Here is a 17,679-nt window from a genome sequence, read left to right as displayed (position 1 = left end):
GTACTGTTTCTTTTGATCTGAATAAAAATGCTAAAAGAGCCTTATTGAGTCCCATCTGATAGTTTAGCATACCAGAATTCATATTGCATAGGAGAGTAAAAGTACCTACAGAAGATAAACTGTGTGAAATGTTACTCAAGTATTTGCAGAACACGGGTAATATTTTGCATTGTGCTCGTTTTCCTGACGAAAGGTATTGAGATTTTGGTTACAGGCTGATTAAAGCAAGGTTTGTTTGGGTTGGGGGGGAGGGTTGTTTGTATCTTTGTTTTTATTGACACTTGCTATAGAAAATAAACTGTTATCCTAAGCCACAAATTCTCAATACTCTTATAGACATTGACGTTGAGGCTGTTTCATTTTCTAGTTGAGTGTTTTCTCTCTCAGATTTGAATCCCTGCTGCTAGTGAGATCTTTCTTCACAAAATAATATGTGAGAGATAATATTTAAGAGATGAGAGGTATTTTCAAGAGAAGTTAAACATAATTTCTTATTCAGGCAAAATTGGACTCTCGGTTTTGCCATTGTTGGTTTTTTTGTCTTTTTTTTTTTTCTTCTTTGTGGTGTTTGGTAGTACTTGAAAGGCGGGGGGGGAAACAAGCACTTAAACTGTACAAATCCTGCTGCTAAGGAGATATGGGTAGGGAACAAAAATTTATTTCCCCCAGTATCTTATATTTGGTTTCAGTTGTAAGATAAAAGAAATTGGTCAGACTGTTTTAATTCGCTATGCCTTTTTAAATATATGATCTAGGAGACTTTTCTTTAGTTGTATAATACAAAAATACAACTCTTATTTCCAAAAGTTTAAAAAAAATGAATTGTAAGAATGTGAACCTTTACTACCACTTTTTTTTTAACATATGCTCTAAGAAATTCTTCTTCCTCGTAGGATATTCTTGAGAGAACTAGAAAATTATATAGAATACCCAGAACTAGTAGGACGGTGTTTTCTGGATCAGGTATGTATCATAAATGCCTTTTGCTAGCATTTCACTCATAGGCCCATCTGAGATTGGACAGGTGAGAGTGATTTTTTTTTCATGCAATAATTGCCACCAGATCCGTTTTGCTTAGCCTGAACAGGTAATGCATAGTTACACAAGTAGTTGTTAACTAGAGTTGGGGATATTTTCAGCTGCCTGGGGTAATTCATGGGGTTAGAAAGAGCTGCTGCCATGTTGAGAGAGAACTGCTTTATTAAAGTTGCAGTTAGGAAAACATAAAGATGAGCTGTGCGTTGCACCATTTCACATCGCTATACACAGTTGGTTTGCTTGATTAGATTTCCTTCCTGGAATTTTTTTAGTTGAGTTTCTTTAGAGATTACACCTCAACAGAATAAGTCTAAAATATTTTTATTGTGAAATTGAAAGTTATGACAGAATTAAACTGAGGTTTATAAAACAGTGAGTCTCACTCTTAGTATACTTACAGCTAATTAGGAATCTGTTTATGGAGTTCGATCTCTGTTGTTCATACCCATTAATACTCTAAAATTCCTGAGTGGAGCCTTCCCTCCCTCTCCTGTTTATGGCCACATTACGCGGAGGTGGTGTTTCCTAAAACTGAGGGGCAAAGGTACTTCTGCGCTTGCTGATTTCCTGCCTAGCCTTTCCCCTGAATCTATAGTTATGATAACAGTTGCAACACAACCTTAGGTCCTTCAGCTTTCTACAAATGCTGAAGTGATGCTATCAAGTTGCTCTCATTTAAAGGAACTGGCCAATGTGTGAGAACAGATATGGGGCGACGCGTTTCCTGCAGGCTTAGCAAGGGGACAGGGAGGCCGTGTCTAGGATTGGACTGAGGTGACTGTGCAGCCGTGCAGATGGCTTTTGAGTGTATATAAAACGCGTATTTATGACTTCTGTGGGATCTTTTTAATATAATCTTAGATTTTATTATTATTATTTAAAAGTGAAAGTAACCACTACAGAGAAGACCTGCCTAACATCTAGACAAAATCTTGTTTAAGGACAGTTTAGGGGACAGAGCTGAGAGGCCATAAAAATCTTGGGCTGTCCCTCAGTAAGATATGTCACCCAAAAAACGAATGTTTTATGAATAACCATATGAAAATAATAGCTTTCTTACATGCACAAGTTGGGATCACCAAGAATGGCATATGACTAATATAAGCAGTCATGAATAACAAATAGCAAAATTTGAAGAGAGCATTAAAGTGATAATGTGCAACCAATTGCTTGGTATACCTTAGTATTGCTTTCAGGGAACAAAACATTTATAAAATCCAAATATCTAGCAAAAAAAAAAAAGATTTTTAAGTTGAGCAGACTCGTGGTTAAGTGTTAATATAAAGAGCATGTATTTTCATATAGTAACTTAAATATATTTGTGATTGTAATATGTGCTTACCATTCAACTGAAGCAAAAATTAGCAGGAGCGTTTTATTCTGCCATTCCATTTGCAAAATTAATAGCCATTGCAAACTTAGTGTTTTTGAATATTTTTTTTGTCGGTGAGGCACCAAGGAATTATATATTTCTTATGAACTTTGTCTGTTAAAATTAATAAGTTACTGGGTTTTTTTCCTCTTCTCCCCAACTTCAGATGGAAGATTTCCAGATTTATGAAAAATACTGCCAAAATAAACCCCGATCTGAAAGTTTGTGGAGGCAGTTTTCAGATTCCATATTCTTTCAGGTATGCATCTTTGAGTCTCCAAAATACTTGTGTTTTTAAATTTCGTCTTTATCTCAAGAACGAATGACAAAAGATGTTGGTTTCTGTACTAATGAAATGCAACACTGATCACAGGAATGTCAGAGGAAACTTGATCACAAGCTGAGTTTGGACTCATACTTGCTGAAACCTGTTCAAAGAATAACCAAATATCAGTTATTGCTAAAGGTATGTTTTATGGAACAGTATTGGAAAGTATATTTTGTGCATAACGGGGGGGGGGGGGAAGGGTTGTGTTTGGTTTGTGTGTGATTTTTGTTGTTGTTTTGGTTTTTTGTGCTCTTTCTCTCAGTTAGCAGAGAGCCATATAAATCTGAACAGAGACAAATCCCAGGCTATCGACTTCTTGCTCATTTCTTTTCTGTTTCAGCCAAAAAGCTGCTAGGCAAAGCTGACAGGCAAATGTTGCCACAGAGATACCTTGTCTAACTTACTGCCTTTGTATTTCTGCTGAAGAAGATGAGAAAGTTGACTAGGGAAAACGAAAGGGCCAAGAAATCTTGGCAGAAAAGAAAAGACCATCTGAATTGCTTGGTGGCTGTCAGTTAGTGACTTCATGCACATACAGGAGTTTGCCTGGCTGGCTTTGAGACTGCACCCAGAAGGTATCCTCGAGTTGATCACGGTCTCCAAAGCTGCTCTGGTTTCCAAGAAATGTACTTAAGGGAAGAAATGTGTTTTAACTGACAGGACTGTATGATATTTTTGGGAAAGATGCCGTTGCGATCCATTTAAATAAACTAAACTGAGACCACAAAATGAGAGGAACATACTATTATAAATTTAAAAATGAATGTCCAGGCTTTTTACCACCAAAAATTTTTAGCATGCAAATGTTTGAAAACGGCTTATTTTAAGAAATTTTTCACACATAGACACTAAGTTTCAATAATTATATGTAACAGTAGTTTTAAAAAATCTCCTTGGACCAAATTTACTCTTGACAACACTCACTTAAAGTTAATAACTTTACAGAATTAATTACATTATTCTTCTGTGAAGGAAGGAGTACTTAAATGTTTTTGACTTAAAGTATCTTTTAGTTCCTGCAATCAGACCTCCATGAGTAAATGCATCTTTTCATGTATTATCCCCTGTGAAGTCTGTGGGGCTCCACGTGAACTTGCAGCTATGTGGATCTGGATCAAATTGTAGGATCATGGCCCTTGGATTAAGATGTCTTTTGCAGCTTCACCAGTAAACTCTTTGGAGAAGGAATGCCTTTTTTTTAAATGGGTAGAGCATTCTCAAAGCAGGAAGTTTAGATCTTTGACTAGCATCCCCGATGTTACCGTCATTCAAAGAGTGAATAAAATTTGCCTAAGTTTTTTTTACACTTGTTCATTTAAAGAAGTAACAACAATGCATGGAACTTTAGCAATTAGGATGAAAAATGTTTGCAAAATTACTCTTGTAAAATTCTTGGGTAGCACTTATAAAAGTTATATGATTGAAATGTTTTAGGGCTAACTGGCAGTAGAGGTGAGAGGTAAAACTTTGGGGGTCTTCTCAGTTCCAGCCACTATTTAATCCACTATCTTACAAGGTATAGCATTGTACTGGATAACTTTAAAAACATAGCCCATGTTCAGTGTTAAAATATGAACATTCCTAGATGCTGCTCTTTCCAAGGCTAAGTAAATATGTTGTCGTTCCCCACACCCTTAGGAAATGCTCAAGTACAGTAAGAACTGTGAAGGTGCGGAAGATCTTCAAGAGGCATTAACTTCTATACTGGGCATTCTCAAAGCAGTTAATGATTCTATGCACCAGATAGCCATTACTGGCTATGACGTGAGTAACAGTGTTTTATTTTTTCTTACGTGCCTATATACAACATACCCCATGTTGTGTGCTCATAACGAGAAGAGTGTTTTAGAAAGGTGCCTTTTACTCAATTGTGGAATGAAAATAATGGAAAATGGATCTCTCGATACATTTTCCTGCTGTGAATAATCTTTTGCTGTCTGTCTACCCCAGTTTTCTTCCTTTGGTCTACTTGACACCAAGTTAGAAACAGAAGACAGTCATGAACAGGCTGTTTTAGCCTGTTTTAGGCTACTGCTAGGTGGATGCAAAAACCTAGTCGTGGCTCCCGTGTGTAAAATTACACCCAAAACTTCCACTGAAAGAACTGCAAGAAGCCTTGAAGTGGAGTTTTCAAAAAACCTGACTGTGTATTGTGCCTCCCCCTCTTCCCATGCATATGCCTCTGTATCTTTGCCGCTGGCATCCTTGACCATAAAATCCTGCCTGAGCAGTGTAGGGCAGAGAGAGAATTAAGCATAAAAATTCACCACTGGCTGTTTTTACTGTTTTTTGAAACCTGGCATAAACACTGATGGGAGAGATCACTTGAAACACCAGAATTTTAAAGACCTGTTCAGTGTGTGTGTTGTAGTCTGATGCTATCATTTTGTAGTTATAAATATCACTTTTTTTTTTTTTTTTCCAGGGAAACCTGAATGAGCTGGGCAAGCTTTTAATGCAGGGATCCTTCAGTGTCTGGACCGATCATAAAAAGGGTCACTCGAAGGTGAAGGATTTGGCACGCTTCAAGCCAATGCAGCGACACCTGTTCCTCCATGAGAAAGCAGTGCTGTTCTGTAAAAAGAGAGAAGAAAATGGAGAGGGATACGAGAAAGCGCCTTCGTATAGCTATAAACACTCCTTAAATGTAAGACACTGAGCAGTCCAGTAAGGTGGTGGTACTGAGAGCTTAGGTTGCAGTAGTACAATATTTTATTTTTTGTCAGTGAAGATGTGATACAGCTTTGCCTGTTGAGGCAAATTTGACTGGTGCTGTAGTTCTGTTTCATTTTATCTTATTCTCTGTTAGAGAGCCAGAGGGGGGGAAAAGCTCTGCTTTGAGAAAATCCGAACCATATTAGTCTAACTGAATGGCAGATTGCATTAATCACACAGAAAATGAAATTGTGGGTAGAGTAAGATAGTACAAAACAGAAAGAAGGTCTGGCAGCCTGTATTTTCCTTGTGGGTCAGTCTCAATTTAACACTATTAAACCGTCCTTCCCTCTGATGTAGCCAAGCTGACATAAAGCAGTAAATCGCATGTTCAGCATACAGATCACGTGTTGTTGGTTATGCTTTTTACTTGAGGAAGAAGTTAAATGTGGTTTTGCTTTTCAGGAAAAAAAATTACCAAACAATATCCGTAAACTCATGCTTCCGTTGTTATCTTAAATGCAATTTGGTAGATCAGCTTCTGTTTTCTTTGCTTCCAGATGGCAGCAGTTGGAATAACAGAAAATGTCAAAGGTGATGCAAAGAAATTTGAAATCTGGTATAACGCAAGGGAAGAAGTTTACATCATACAGGTAAAAACATGTTACTACTTAAAATAAATAACCCTAAGAGGCTCTGGGTTATTTTCTTTTATTATATCACTAATAAACAGTGAAGCAAAAAGAAGGAAAAAAAAACCAGTGAACAGGTTAATTCATAGGACAGATTTTTAAATGCTATATTCCAATTGCAGAGTCTCCTGAAAAAAGAGAAGTCAAGTTTTATAATATCCATGTGGGAATGCAGCTAACTGTAGTAGCGACTGTCATTAAAGTCATCAGTTGAAAAACTAGAATGAAAACATGTAGAGTGAACACTGATCCTGGAAGAACTTTCAAGTTTACCTCTCTGGAATCCTGTTTGTTATAGTAATATTACTTGGGCACGTGAAACAATGTGCATTTGCAGAATAAGCATTTTTGCAACAGAAAAAAAAGACGACTTGGCAACCTTTCCAAATCAGCTGTGCACACCATTGCTATTCTCACAGGAACAGTGACGTGTTGGGAGCAGGGGACTGACAGTACAAAGTGCGCAGCTCCCTGCCTCAGCATGGTCAAAATCTCAAAAGTAGTTTCTGTTTGATTAAGAACTGGAGAGAAGGTTTTGGCTGTCCCCCTTGAAGGACTGCTCTGAGGTTGTGCTGTGGCATGCAGCTTTTTGTGCAACAAGTATTCTGTGCTTGATGTCTGATTGTATTTTTTTGGGGGTAGGCACCAACTCCGGAAGTTAAAGCTACCTGGGTAAATGAAATAAGAAAAGTACTGACCAGTCAACTACAGGCATGCAGAGGTAGAACATTTTGGATTTTTTAATCTTTTTTCCCCTTGAACTTCCCGACCTACCCTGCTTATACTCACTGTGTAGGACTGTAAAAATTAATAGCTCATAACACAAATCAGTTGAATATTTCTTCTTCTTTTCTCCATTACAGAAGCTAGCCAGCACAGGACACTAGAACAAACACACAGTTTACCTCTACCAGCAACATCTTGTACAAGGTGAGTAAACATACTGTCACATCACCCTAGCTGTCTTGCAAATATATGTGAATTAACACATTCACTTTGCAGTTCTTCTTTGCTTCTGTCCCTTAACATTGACCCTTATATTTCAGGGTTTTCAGGTCTCTCTCTACTACAAAGTTGTAGAGCTTGAGGTTTACACCTCTCCAGAATTGCAGAGTTGAGCAGCAGTGACATAGGCTTTGCCAGTTGGTAGAGAACAGTGCAGATTACTAAATATTCTGGGCTGGCCAAAATCCTAGTGGTATTGTGTCATTATTTGTTGAACAGCTGATTACATACTTTAAACCCCAGATGAGAGAGTTATGTGGAGCTGCCTTTTCCTTCCTTCTCTGTTTTGTTTTCCCCTCACTTGAATTATGTCGTTCTTTTTTCCTATTTAAATTTTATGCTGTCTGTCTTTGTGTCCTTTTCAGTGCGTTTTGTCTTTCGTGTTTCTGGTTCTTTTCTTCCAACTTCTGCTCTTTTTTACTACATGATGTGTCCATTCCTCCAGAGTCCAAGTTCTGATTCAAGCTTTTTTCTTTCCTTCCTTTTATTTCTTTTATCCTTCACCCTACCAACTATATAAGTATACTGTTCTGCTCCCTGCTTCTGACCCCTCTTTCAGTCCACTGCTACTCACTCTTTTTTTCATGGTATATGTGCACTTGCATACGTATGGGCTTTACTCATAAGCCCCTGGGCTTATGATCTTAGTCGTTCCCACGTGATGTATACTCAGATTTATGTATCAGTAGCTCTATGCCCTGCATGTTTTATCGGTCAGAGAGATTTCCCAGATATATAGTATTTGTGGGATGGCTTTCTCCCTTCCATTCCTAAACTGAAGTGTGATGGGGATCCAATTGCAAGATTCAGCCTGTTATTCGTTTGTCCCTTGTCCGTTTCACATACTGAGAGTGTGTGAGAAGCAAATTTTATTCCTTTCCTTTTCTTGGCACACTCGGGAAGAAGCTGTCAGCACAGAATGTGTGTCTGTAGTTGAGGGTGAGTGGAAGCTGTCCTGAGCTGTCTTTGGTTGCTCTTGCAGCCGTAGTCTCTCCTTTGTACCTGCTCATGGTCTTTCTGTGCACAGTCATCAGTGATTTCCTCAACCTTAGAAGCTATGAGCTGAGAAGTAGCTAAGAAACTGTTTTCCACTATATATCTGCATGCAACAGGCAGCCTGTGACACAAGCTCATGACCGCTGTTCAGACCCAAATTTGCTGGAGATGGATTGATTGTCTTAATTTTCTTCCAATGAACAGTCCTTCACGGAACAACGTTCGAAACACAAAAAAACTGGAAGAGAGAAAAGCTGATCTCACAAGTCCAGAAGGTTATGCCACCACAGTAGCACCAAAGTACCCTGAGAAAGGCAAAGGTGAGTTTGTATGTATGTATTGTTATCCCTGAATGTGAAGAGCAAGTCTACACTGCTGATAACACAGGCTGATCCACCCATAGCGTAACTATGGTAGTGCAGGTAAATACAACATTATACCTGAGCGAGCTTGTCTTTGTTGCTATCAGACCTAAGGCAGCCTAGCCACAGAGTGCTGTGTGAGCATGCCAGTCCTGTCTGCACTTAGCTCAGAGGTTTCTGCGTTCCCTGTATGGTGTGGACGGGCCCAAAGTCACCTTGTTGACTGAGGATGAGGGACAACCAAAAGGAGATGAGAACTGTGGGTTATGAGGCCTGAGTCTGCCGTAGGTCTTCCCTTAGAGCTAACTGATTGGCTTCTGAGCTTTTGTCTTCAGAACAGCTAATGCCAAGAAATTTATCCAGAAGTGTGTTTTATTTCTTGAGGCTTGATTCTCATTGCTGCAATTATTTACTGGACTAGCGATAACATAAACCACTGCACGGTGAGAATAAATGGCACTTAGGTTCTTTTGTTGTAGCTGGACTTTTGGTTATTCTTTCTCCTCCCAAAGTGCTGGTTCCCTGGCAGGACTGTGAATGATTTGTTGCATCAACCTTTTCTTGGGCTTCTCCCCTTTCTTTCTGTATCTCTCTTTTCCTTTGTAGATGACACTAGCTCTTCCTCAGAATGCTCTGTACTGTCAAAAAAGCGCTTTACGCTGCAGGGCTTTACTAACCTCAAAAGTCAGAAAGGTAATTTTTTTTTTAAAAGGTAGATTTTTTTTTTTCTATTTTAAGGCCGCAATTGGCGCATCCCTTTGCGTGCATGTGTAATAGGTTCACGTATATTTTTGTCAGTGTTGTATTAGCTTGTTCTCCTGCGTTCCAGCTAGGTTCCTGGATCACAGACCCCAACAGGCAGACTTCAAGAGAAAGTGGCTCCGCAGTGGGAGAGGGAGATGCAGCTTGGGAAAGAGGAGTTATTGGAGGTGTGAGGGCAGGTTATAATGCCTCTGCTCTCGCTGTCGAGGCCTAGGAAGGAGCTTAGTTTGCCCCACTCTGGTGGGAAATCTAGAGGAAGGAAGTTATCTTCAGATCAAATGCCTGGCCTGCTTCTAGCTTCAGCGGATCTGTCCCACGTGTTCCCATACTTGGCAAAAAGGAATCAAGGCTTTGCTAGAGTATTTTCATGTTAGCTTCCCTTGTTAATGAACTCCTAAAGCATGACTATGGCAGAATGTTTATTACATATTTGCTAGACACAAAAATAAATAAGAATTTGCCTGTGCTTCCAAAAAAAGTCCTTTTTGTTGCCGAAACGGGCAGTAGGAGTCTGAGATTTCTTGCTTCCTCCTGCCAAATAACTGCACTGGTACATTCACTTCTTGCTTTGAACTGCTATCTTTGAACAGCCTGAATTGCACTAAGATGATGACACTTGTACGAGAGCATGATTCCACCCCCCGCCCAAGCGTCTTTTCAAAATGTCTTTTTAAAATCTGGTTACCTTTGAGTTGTTTCTGGAGAGACTACAGGATTGCACATCTAAATATCCTAAATTACCAATGAGGTGAGCACTAATATTCCGTGCTTGCCTTGACAGAAGCTCCATCACCTACTGCTAAAAGCCAGACATTGCCAATGATCCTTCTTACAGGACCAGGTATTGCTGTAGTGCTAGACTTATATAAATATGATTGTTTCCATCTGGTAATGTTTGTCTGAAATTCAGATTAATTGTATTCAGTTGATGCCTAGTTCATTTAGAAAAGTTTGCATATACTTTATCTGTTATTGTAGAATAAATTTGTCAGTTTTTCTTCAAATAATTTTATGTGAATAGTTAACTCCTTTTGCTATGATTGACCAATGGCAACTAACATTAGAGTGATTAGAGAAATCCAGTTGTTTTCCCAGTGTAAACTCAAAGGTATTTAGCATGCAATCCACCTATTCTCTTTTTTCCAGTTCTTCAATATCTCTCTTCTGTGTTTTTTGCCTATTCATCCTCCTGCAGCTTCTCCTACCAGCCCTGACAAAAAAGCTAAACGACATGAAGTAGTGAGTGACCCAACTCCTTTTGGTTTCAGAGGTAGAGTGTTACCACTTCTTGTACTCCACAAATATCCACGTATCCCTTGTGTAACATATTAAATCAGAGGGCTGAAGATACCTGTATGGTGCTGTTGTGCATAGAGGTATTGATATCAGCTGGATTTTCCAAATGGATCTGTCAGCTTCTGTGTATGTCACTTTTGATAGCACAAAGTTTTACCTTGGCAGCAAGGTTAGCATATGGCTAACTGTCATTTTTAGAAGAGGGTGATGGGAAGTTAATTTTTCTGCTGATGAAATAATCAGAAGTTGGGCATTTAATGGAACTTCAGTGGCATTCAATTGCTGTGAGGCACATGGTTTTCCAGCTAGCATTCTCCATCCACTGTGTTCCTTGTGGAGATGATTTAACTTTTAAAAAAGAAAAAAAAATCCAAAATTTGTGTATTCTAGTAAGTGGGGAACAGCATTGTCATGTGGAATTTGTATTGCCTTATTGCATTTTTGATCTATGTTTATTACTGTACTCATCACCCTGTTGCTTCTTTTTTGGGGTGATGGTGGGCAATTTTCACCACCAACTCCAGGTTATTTAACTGAACCCATAGTAGAAGCCTACCTCTTGTCCTTCCAACCTCCAACTAGGCAAGGAGTAAAAGAGCATTTCAGTTAAAACATCCAATTTTAGCTGGCAGGGCTGTTGGCAAAGGTTTGAGCGCAAATGTGGGGCCAATTAACTAGACAGTAGGGAGGTAGACAGTCTCTTCCTGGCTCTATTTCTACTGTCATCTCTTTTAGAAAATAACCTAACGATTCGGCTGTTTCTAGCCCTCTCATGCCCCTCTTCTAGAGGTTTCCACAGCCTTGGTCTTTAACTCTCACCTGTGGAAACTATGCTGGGTTTCCCCCAGCTGCTGGGCTGGGGAGACTTCATCCAGCAGCTTCATCCAACCTGGCCTAAGCAGCCAGGAACGCAACCCCAGCCCAGGCGTGTGCAGAAACGCCACAAGTGTGGGGTTTGGGAGTGTTACAACAACATCGGTGCTCCGCAGGGAGCGGTCAAGCCTCCGAGAACTCCGGGTAGCGTGGAAATCCCCAGAAGCTCGAAAATGGTATCGGAAAGCAAAGGGGAGTTTGTGGCCTCTTCCAGGGATGCCAGAATTTTCTCAGAGGGAGAGTCTTTGATCATTGCCAATTTCCAATAAAATTGTGAGGGACTTTTGAATAGGGTTCTCTGATTTGCTGTCCTTCCCAGCAGTCTCTCATTTTAAAAAGCAGTTTAAAACCAACAAAATTAAATAAAAACATCTAATAATTCTCCTTCTGGTCTCTTTTCTCACACTTCATCTCTCCTCTTTCGTCAACTCAGAGAGGGATAAACAGGCAGTGAACTCAGCTGTTTTGGGCTGAAACTGCACCGGGTGTAGAGCACACTGCCACCACTTGTGTCCTTTCACATAATATAGTGGGTGCCGTTTAGTAGGAGAGTGTTAACTCCTACTTACATTGCAGTGAGCTCAAGGAAAACGAATTAGTGACAGACTCAAGTCATGCAGATCGATCCCCTCTCTGCAAAGATAGGCCTGTGGGCCCAAGTCTGAAGATAAGCAGTTTTATTAATTCTCGGTTTTCCTGGCACATCAACTGTAAGTTTATTTATGCATAACCTTCCCTTTTCTCAAGACTCTGCCATTTTCTTGTATTTCCTGCCTTTCTAGGGAGCTCTAATTCAGTCACATCATGCAAAATGCACACATGCACATTAGATGAGCATGCATAAATTTGGTGCCTGTAGTAAGCCAGTATGACTATGAACATAGGGCTGCTTTTCTCCTGGGATCAGACTGGCTTTTGTACTGGCTTTTAACGTTAGAGCGCCAACCTCTAGGAGGACTAGAAGCACTGATGTTGTGGCAGGGCCAGGCAGGTCTGGTCTTATCTCTATCAGTGCAACATATGGAAAAGAGTCTGAGAAAAAGGAGCTGTTATCCAGCATGTCCCAGATGAGCAGGCCAGTGAGTGTGATGCAACAGGCACAGCAGCTTCAGTGATTTCATTCCTTTTTCTTTTGTGTAACTTGATGATTCTGTTTCTAATGAGAGCTTGGAACAATTATGAACAACCAAATTCTCTTCTGTTGTGTTGTCCTTCACTTGGAAATGCCTGAAAGGGTTTTAGCTGTGTCCCCTGAGCTTCCAGTGACATTTGCATGGAATATAGCAGGAATTTATTACTCAGTTTTTTCACAGATGGAAATTCATGCCTAACCCTGGGCAGGGCCAAATGGGTCAGTACTTCTAGTCTTGTACAGGTCATCCAGCAGCGCAGGCAAGGTAAAAGACCCACTCGGTTTGGTGTGCTCTGCCTGTGATTTCTTAGATTGCTTTATCTTTACTATGACAATACTACAACAGTTTGGGTTTTTTTTCTAATGCACTAGCATGACCAGCCATGCAACAAACATCTGCTGCCTCAGAAGCAGTAGAAAGCAGAACTGCTGGCTTCTTTCTCAGCCTAGCTAATACTTGCATAAAAGTTGGGGGTTGGTTCTTCCTTTCATTCTTTTCATTGGTTTTATTATTGTTACTGTTTGTCCCGAACCAAAATGTAACTTAACTTAAAAATATTTATCCTTTTCATTATGACGACTTTCACTATAAGCTTGGTGTGTTTATTAGCAGCTGCTGACCTCAGTGAAAAGCATCCCACGAGTAGTGAAACTTACTGTAGTTTTATTTGGAGAAGGATTTTGTGCATTCTGGCCTCATAAATTAGTGAAATACTGCACCCTGAGAGAGAGAAAAAACATTTGGCACTTGACAGGCAGGAGATTGTTCTTGTGGTGTTTGGTGCAATGACTTAAAACTAAGATAATTCCTCATGATTAAGTATCTTTGTGTCAGCCCTGAATAATAAGCTGGCTCATTGGGTGAAGTACAGCGTGTCTGTAGCTCCTGTTGAATTTGACAGCTGTAAGTGCTCAGCAGTTTGAATAAGAAAATGCTCGTCTATCCCTTGTTCCAACAGGCCGATTAGGTTGCTTGGGGTGACAGCCACGTGTGTTCATCCTCTTCCCATAGAGTACATGTGCCCATCCTCTACCTCCTCCCAGGAAAAAGAGCATCTATCCATCATTCATCTATCTTTACACAGGGAAGAGCATGCTGCATTTTCAGCTGGGAATCGGTGTTCTTTCCATCCGTTTCTCTCTACATAAATCCAAAGGGCCAAATTCACACCGCTGTGCCTGCCACGACTCCACTTACTCTAATGGAAATTGGGCAACTTGTGCCAGCTGTGCATTTCACATAGAGGTTGTAGTAACTTCCTATGTAAGGTTTTCCTCCTATTTATGTTAATCACTTAAGTGCTTTTCAGCAGGAAGAGCATTTTTCCCAGTCAGTGGCATGCCGCAATGAAGTTAACTGTTGGCTGTTTGTCCACCAAGGTTGGGCTAAGACATCTCATTCTCTTGATGCATCTGAAGAAAATGACGGCTGGTCTAGTGCCGAAGATCCACTGAATTCATCAGATGCAGAGGAGGAAGGAGGAGGAGGGGGAGGCGAGATGAAACTGGTAACCAGAAATGTTTGCCTACTGAGCTAAGCAAATGTTGCTGATAGATTGACCATTACAGTATATAGAATGTTTTTGAAGCTTGCAGGAAGGAAAGTGCTTCTTGCCTTGAAATCCTCCACTGGGCAAAATTTCTAGGGCAGGGAAAAATAATCCCTTTTCTTAAATAAGCCTTGCGCTTGTGAGTTAGGAAGGTACATTTGTGCCTTTGTGTGCCTGCAGACTAGTGGGACTGTGACTGCTTATGCCATAGTGCAGAAGTCAAGTAATGAAGTGTTCAGTTACCATCTTAATTAGTGCCACAATGTATGTGTGCAAGTTTTTTTTTTTTTTCTTCCTCTCCTTATATTGGAATTTTTTTGAAGAAATGTTAATTGTTGTGATGGAAAATTTTCATAGAATATTCTTCAGGATGTGAGAATTCTTGTACTGAATTTGTGTGCAACTGAATAGCAAAGTCTTACTGGTGCTCAGTAGACATGCCTGTACTGTCTTCAGCATGTATGTGCGTGAGAGAGAACAAGTAGGGTAAAGTACCATAATTTTCATAACAAAAGCTGCAACATATTTTAAAGTACTCAGTAGAAATAATTTGTTTGTGTTTTTCCCTGTGTGCATTTAGACTCCTGGTAAATACACGGTTGTGACTGATTATGAGAAAGGAGTTTCTGAAGAATTTACAGTGAAAAGCGGAGATCTCGTTCAACTGATTCGAGAAGGGCAGGATGGACTTTGGTAGGCAAACTTGTGTTTGGAAACTTTTGTATACAGAACTGTGTTTGGAAGGCAGGTGTTTAGGGCAAAACTTTCAAAAGCATTAAGTGAAGCAGTTTGACTTTTTTTTTTTTTTTTAAGGTATGTAAAGAATCTGAGCACTGGGAGAGAAGGCTGGATCCCAGCAAACAATCTGCTGATGCTTATAGGCAATTCAAAATCAGCTCAATCTTTAAGCAGTTCTGGTAGGCTACTCATAATGAGATGATTATCTATTTAAAGATTCATAGTGTAAAACACAACCAAAAAAAAGTTATGGGAAAAAAATCAATTACATTGTAATTGTTTTTGTTTCTTTTTTCTTCCTTTCTCTTTCCCTTTCCCAGAATCAGGCACTGCTTCCAGCACTTTGAGCACATCATCAAGTTGCAGTGATAGCTGTAATGCCAGCAGCACCAGCTTCTCAGACATTAAGGGCTAGTGTTAAATTTCCATCCCACCCCCAGGGAAGATGGAAATCCAGAGTTTGTCATCTCATGCAGAGTTCTGAATGTTTGACTCTAATGGAGAACCTCTATTTTGTGTTGCCAACTTTGTGTATCTTCATTGGTGATTTTTGGAGGTTCTCACAGAAGATCCCAATGAAAAGTGCACGGACTGTGACGTTGTAAATAAAAGTTAAAAGATTTGAAATTAGGTCTTGTAGAAGCTTCTCCTCTGAAGCTTGAAGCTCCAGAGCTGCTAGCATAAAACACATTTTCTCATAGATATGCGATCAGGTTTCTATAGCAGTATATCATTTCATAGCAGCCAGAATCCAAACGTGAGCAAACAAAATGTGTTCAGTGCTAATTCCTTATTGTAAATTAATAAATGAGCAATCACTGTACAGGATAAGTATAAGGAACATAAATCTGAGTTTACAGTTTCTCCTCCCCAAAAGTCTTTCTCCCAGCATGTACGTGGGTCAGTGCAATGAGCGGGACTCTTTCAGCAACCAGGAAGTAAGTTTGGCCCAGCCCTTCCTCTTGTCTTGGGTCTTCAGGAGACTTTTTTGGCAGTAAAATACTTCCTAGAAGCTGTGATGCAGAAATGACCAATTCACTGATCACAACAGCATCAAAAGAAAACACTGTTTTATCTTTTCCAGCCTTTTTCTTTGTGCAGTGGAATGGCTGTTTTCTGAGGCATTTTGACCTCACAACCGAATCTTTACCAAGATCACCGTTTACACGTAGCCTAGGCAATTTAGTAGTTTCTCTCTCTTTTTTTTTTTCCTTATCTTAAATGGAAGTGCACGATGAAACACAAACATTTGTATTCATTAAATGATTTCTTAATAATCTGCAATTGCATGGTTACCTTTAGCTCTATCAATTAGCATGTAGTTACAGGCAAAGAAAACTATTCTGGTTGCACTATGGGTCAAGAGCCTTCATTCAGACAAACCTCTGAGGGGCTAGAAGCCTAACATTTTTAGTCAATAGTGTTTGTTGCAGACTTATTTGAAAAGACAAAAACAATCACACAATTTCTCTATAAAAGGGGAGGACAGGAGAAAAAATATTAGAGAAGTCAGATTTGTGCTATAGACAATTTTTTTTTTTTTTTTTAAGGAAGGCTAATGCTAAACTTGCCATTTTTCAAGGTATAATGTAAGCCAATGTTGTAAATCATCAGGCTGTCAGATGTTCTTTGCACTTCATCCTTACAAATAGTAGAGAAGGTTGTGCTTGTAATGTATGGAGTACTGTATTCATTCCTTGCCATCTTTCAAATATTTTTACTTATATGAAAATGTTTTAACCTTGTTCATGTATCATATTACTTAAAAATAATCTGGAAGAGCTTCATTTTTCAAAAGCACTAAGTAACAGCAAACTACGTCAACAAGAACTGCTGTTAATTATCAGACCCTCTGACTGAGCCCCGAAAGTCGTGGTGTTTTTTTTTTTTTTTTTTTAATTACAGAAATTGAGATCTTAGAGGCTGCAGCTTAGGAAACTTAAAGGAGAAACACTCTGAAGAATGATCTTGCTCCTGAGTTGCGAAAGCAACCCTTGTCCCAGACACAATCAAAATGTAGCTGACTCTGGTCAGTACAAACAAACATTTATATGTACACATATATATGCACATATTTGTGTGTGTGTGTGTATATATGTGTGTGTAGATATGTATATGTGTGTAGATATAATGTATCAATGTAAAAGATGTATTTATAGTCTTCATGCTGCTGAATGTGTCACTTTACAATTCAAAAACACCTAGGTTTCTTGCAGTACTGCAATATAAAGACTGATCAGGGTTTTACTTCAGGCATCTTTTCCAATATTCTCTGATCTTTTTTTAATTATCCCATATAATACTGTGCTGGCCAGGAATGTTTAGTCTGATATTTAATAATGAAATGGCAATGTGCAGAGATTCAGCTTGTTGTCGTCTTTGTAAGTTATTTTGTAAATTCTGTAACATAATTTTCTTATATATTGTTGTCACTGCTAGGATGAGACTATTCTTTCATTTCTCGCCACAGCCTCATTTCTGTTATTTCAATGATCTTATACACATCATTGCACTTTAATACAACCCATTTCACCATTTCCTTTTCTACTGCTGTTGTGAATTAGAATTTCAAAGTCAGAGGTCTCTATTGTAACTATGAAAATTTGAATAAATTTCAGCACTTCTTGCTGAATTCCTTCTATATTGACATACTCCGTGTTTTATTTTGTCTCATGGTTTTAAAAGCTTCTTACAGGGACTATATAAAAACATAAATAGGTTGATGGGCTTGAAACAGAAAATCAGGTCTGTCTAGGTGTTGGAAGCCTAGAAAGTGTGATGTTTGGCAGAGTCCCTGTGTTCGAATCCTTTGCGTATTCATTTCAGACCGTCTCGGCAAAAACACTCTTTTACCCTTGTGATCGTGTCTCATTATTTTTG

General features: G+C 39.3%; 1 protein-coding gene across 14 annotated transcripts in view; it reads left to right on the top strand.

Annotated features, from left to right (window-relative positions):
- Positions 1-17,450, top strand: part of MCF2L (MCF.2 cell line derived transforming sequence like) — a 173,833-nt gene extending 156,383 nt beyond the window's left edge. For 10 of the 14 annotated variants that reach the window (XM_068926686.1, XM_068926695.1, XM_009665458.2 and 7 more), the window contains 15 exons: positions 894-963; positions 2,577-2,669; positions 2,784-2,876; positions 4,377-4,502; positions 5,164-5,385; positions 5,954-6,046; positions 6,728-6,806; positions 6,949-7,015; positions 8,291-8,406; positions 9,055-9,141; positions 10,406-10,480; positions 13,892-14,019; positions 14,642-14,754; positions 14,875-14,978; positions 15,120-17,450. In XM_068926686.1, coding sequence (XP_068782787.1) covers positions 894-963; positions 2,577-2,669; positions 2,784-2,876; positions 4,377-4,502; positions 5,164-5,385; positions 5,954-6,046; positions 6,728-6,806; positions 6,949-7,015; positions 8,291-8,406; positions 9,055-9,141; positions 10,406-10,480; positions 13,892-14,019; positions 14,642-14,754; positions 14,875-14,978; positions 15,120-15,214 — 1,561 coding nt within the window. In that variant the 3' untranslated portion in view covers positions 15,215-17,450. The remainder of the gene's footprint in view (positions 1-893; positions 964-2,576; positions 2,670-2,783; positions 2,877-4,376; positions 4,503-5,163; positions 5,386-5,953; positions 6,047-6,727; positions 6,807-6,948; positions 7,016-8,290; positions 8,407-9,054; positions 9,142-10,405; positions 10,481-13,891; positions 14,020-14,641; positions 14,755-14,874; positions 14,979-15,119) is intronic. The other 4 variants (XM_068926768.1, XM_068926761.1, XM_068926750.1 and 1 more) reach the window with 1 other exon arrangement.
- Positions 17,451-17,679: the final 229 nt, after the last annotated feature.

The sequence above is a fragment of the Struthio camelus genome, chromosome 1 (assembly GCF_040807025.1).
Source record: "Struthio camelus isolate bStrCam1 chromosome 1, bStrCam1.hap1, whole genome shotgun sequence".
Classification (NCBI taxonomy): domain Eukaryota; kingdom Metazoa; phylum Chordata; class Aves; order Struthioniformes; family Struthionidae; genus Struthio; species Struthio camelus.
The sequence above is the reverse complement of the archived record's forward strand: the minus strand, read 5'-3'. Positions and strand labels throughout refer to the sequence as shown.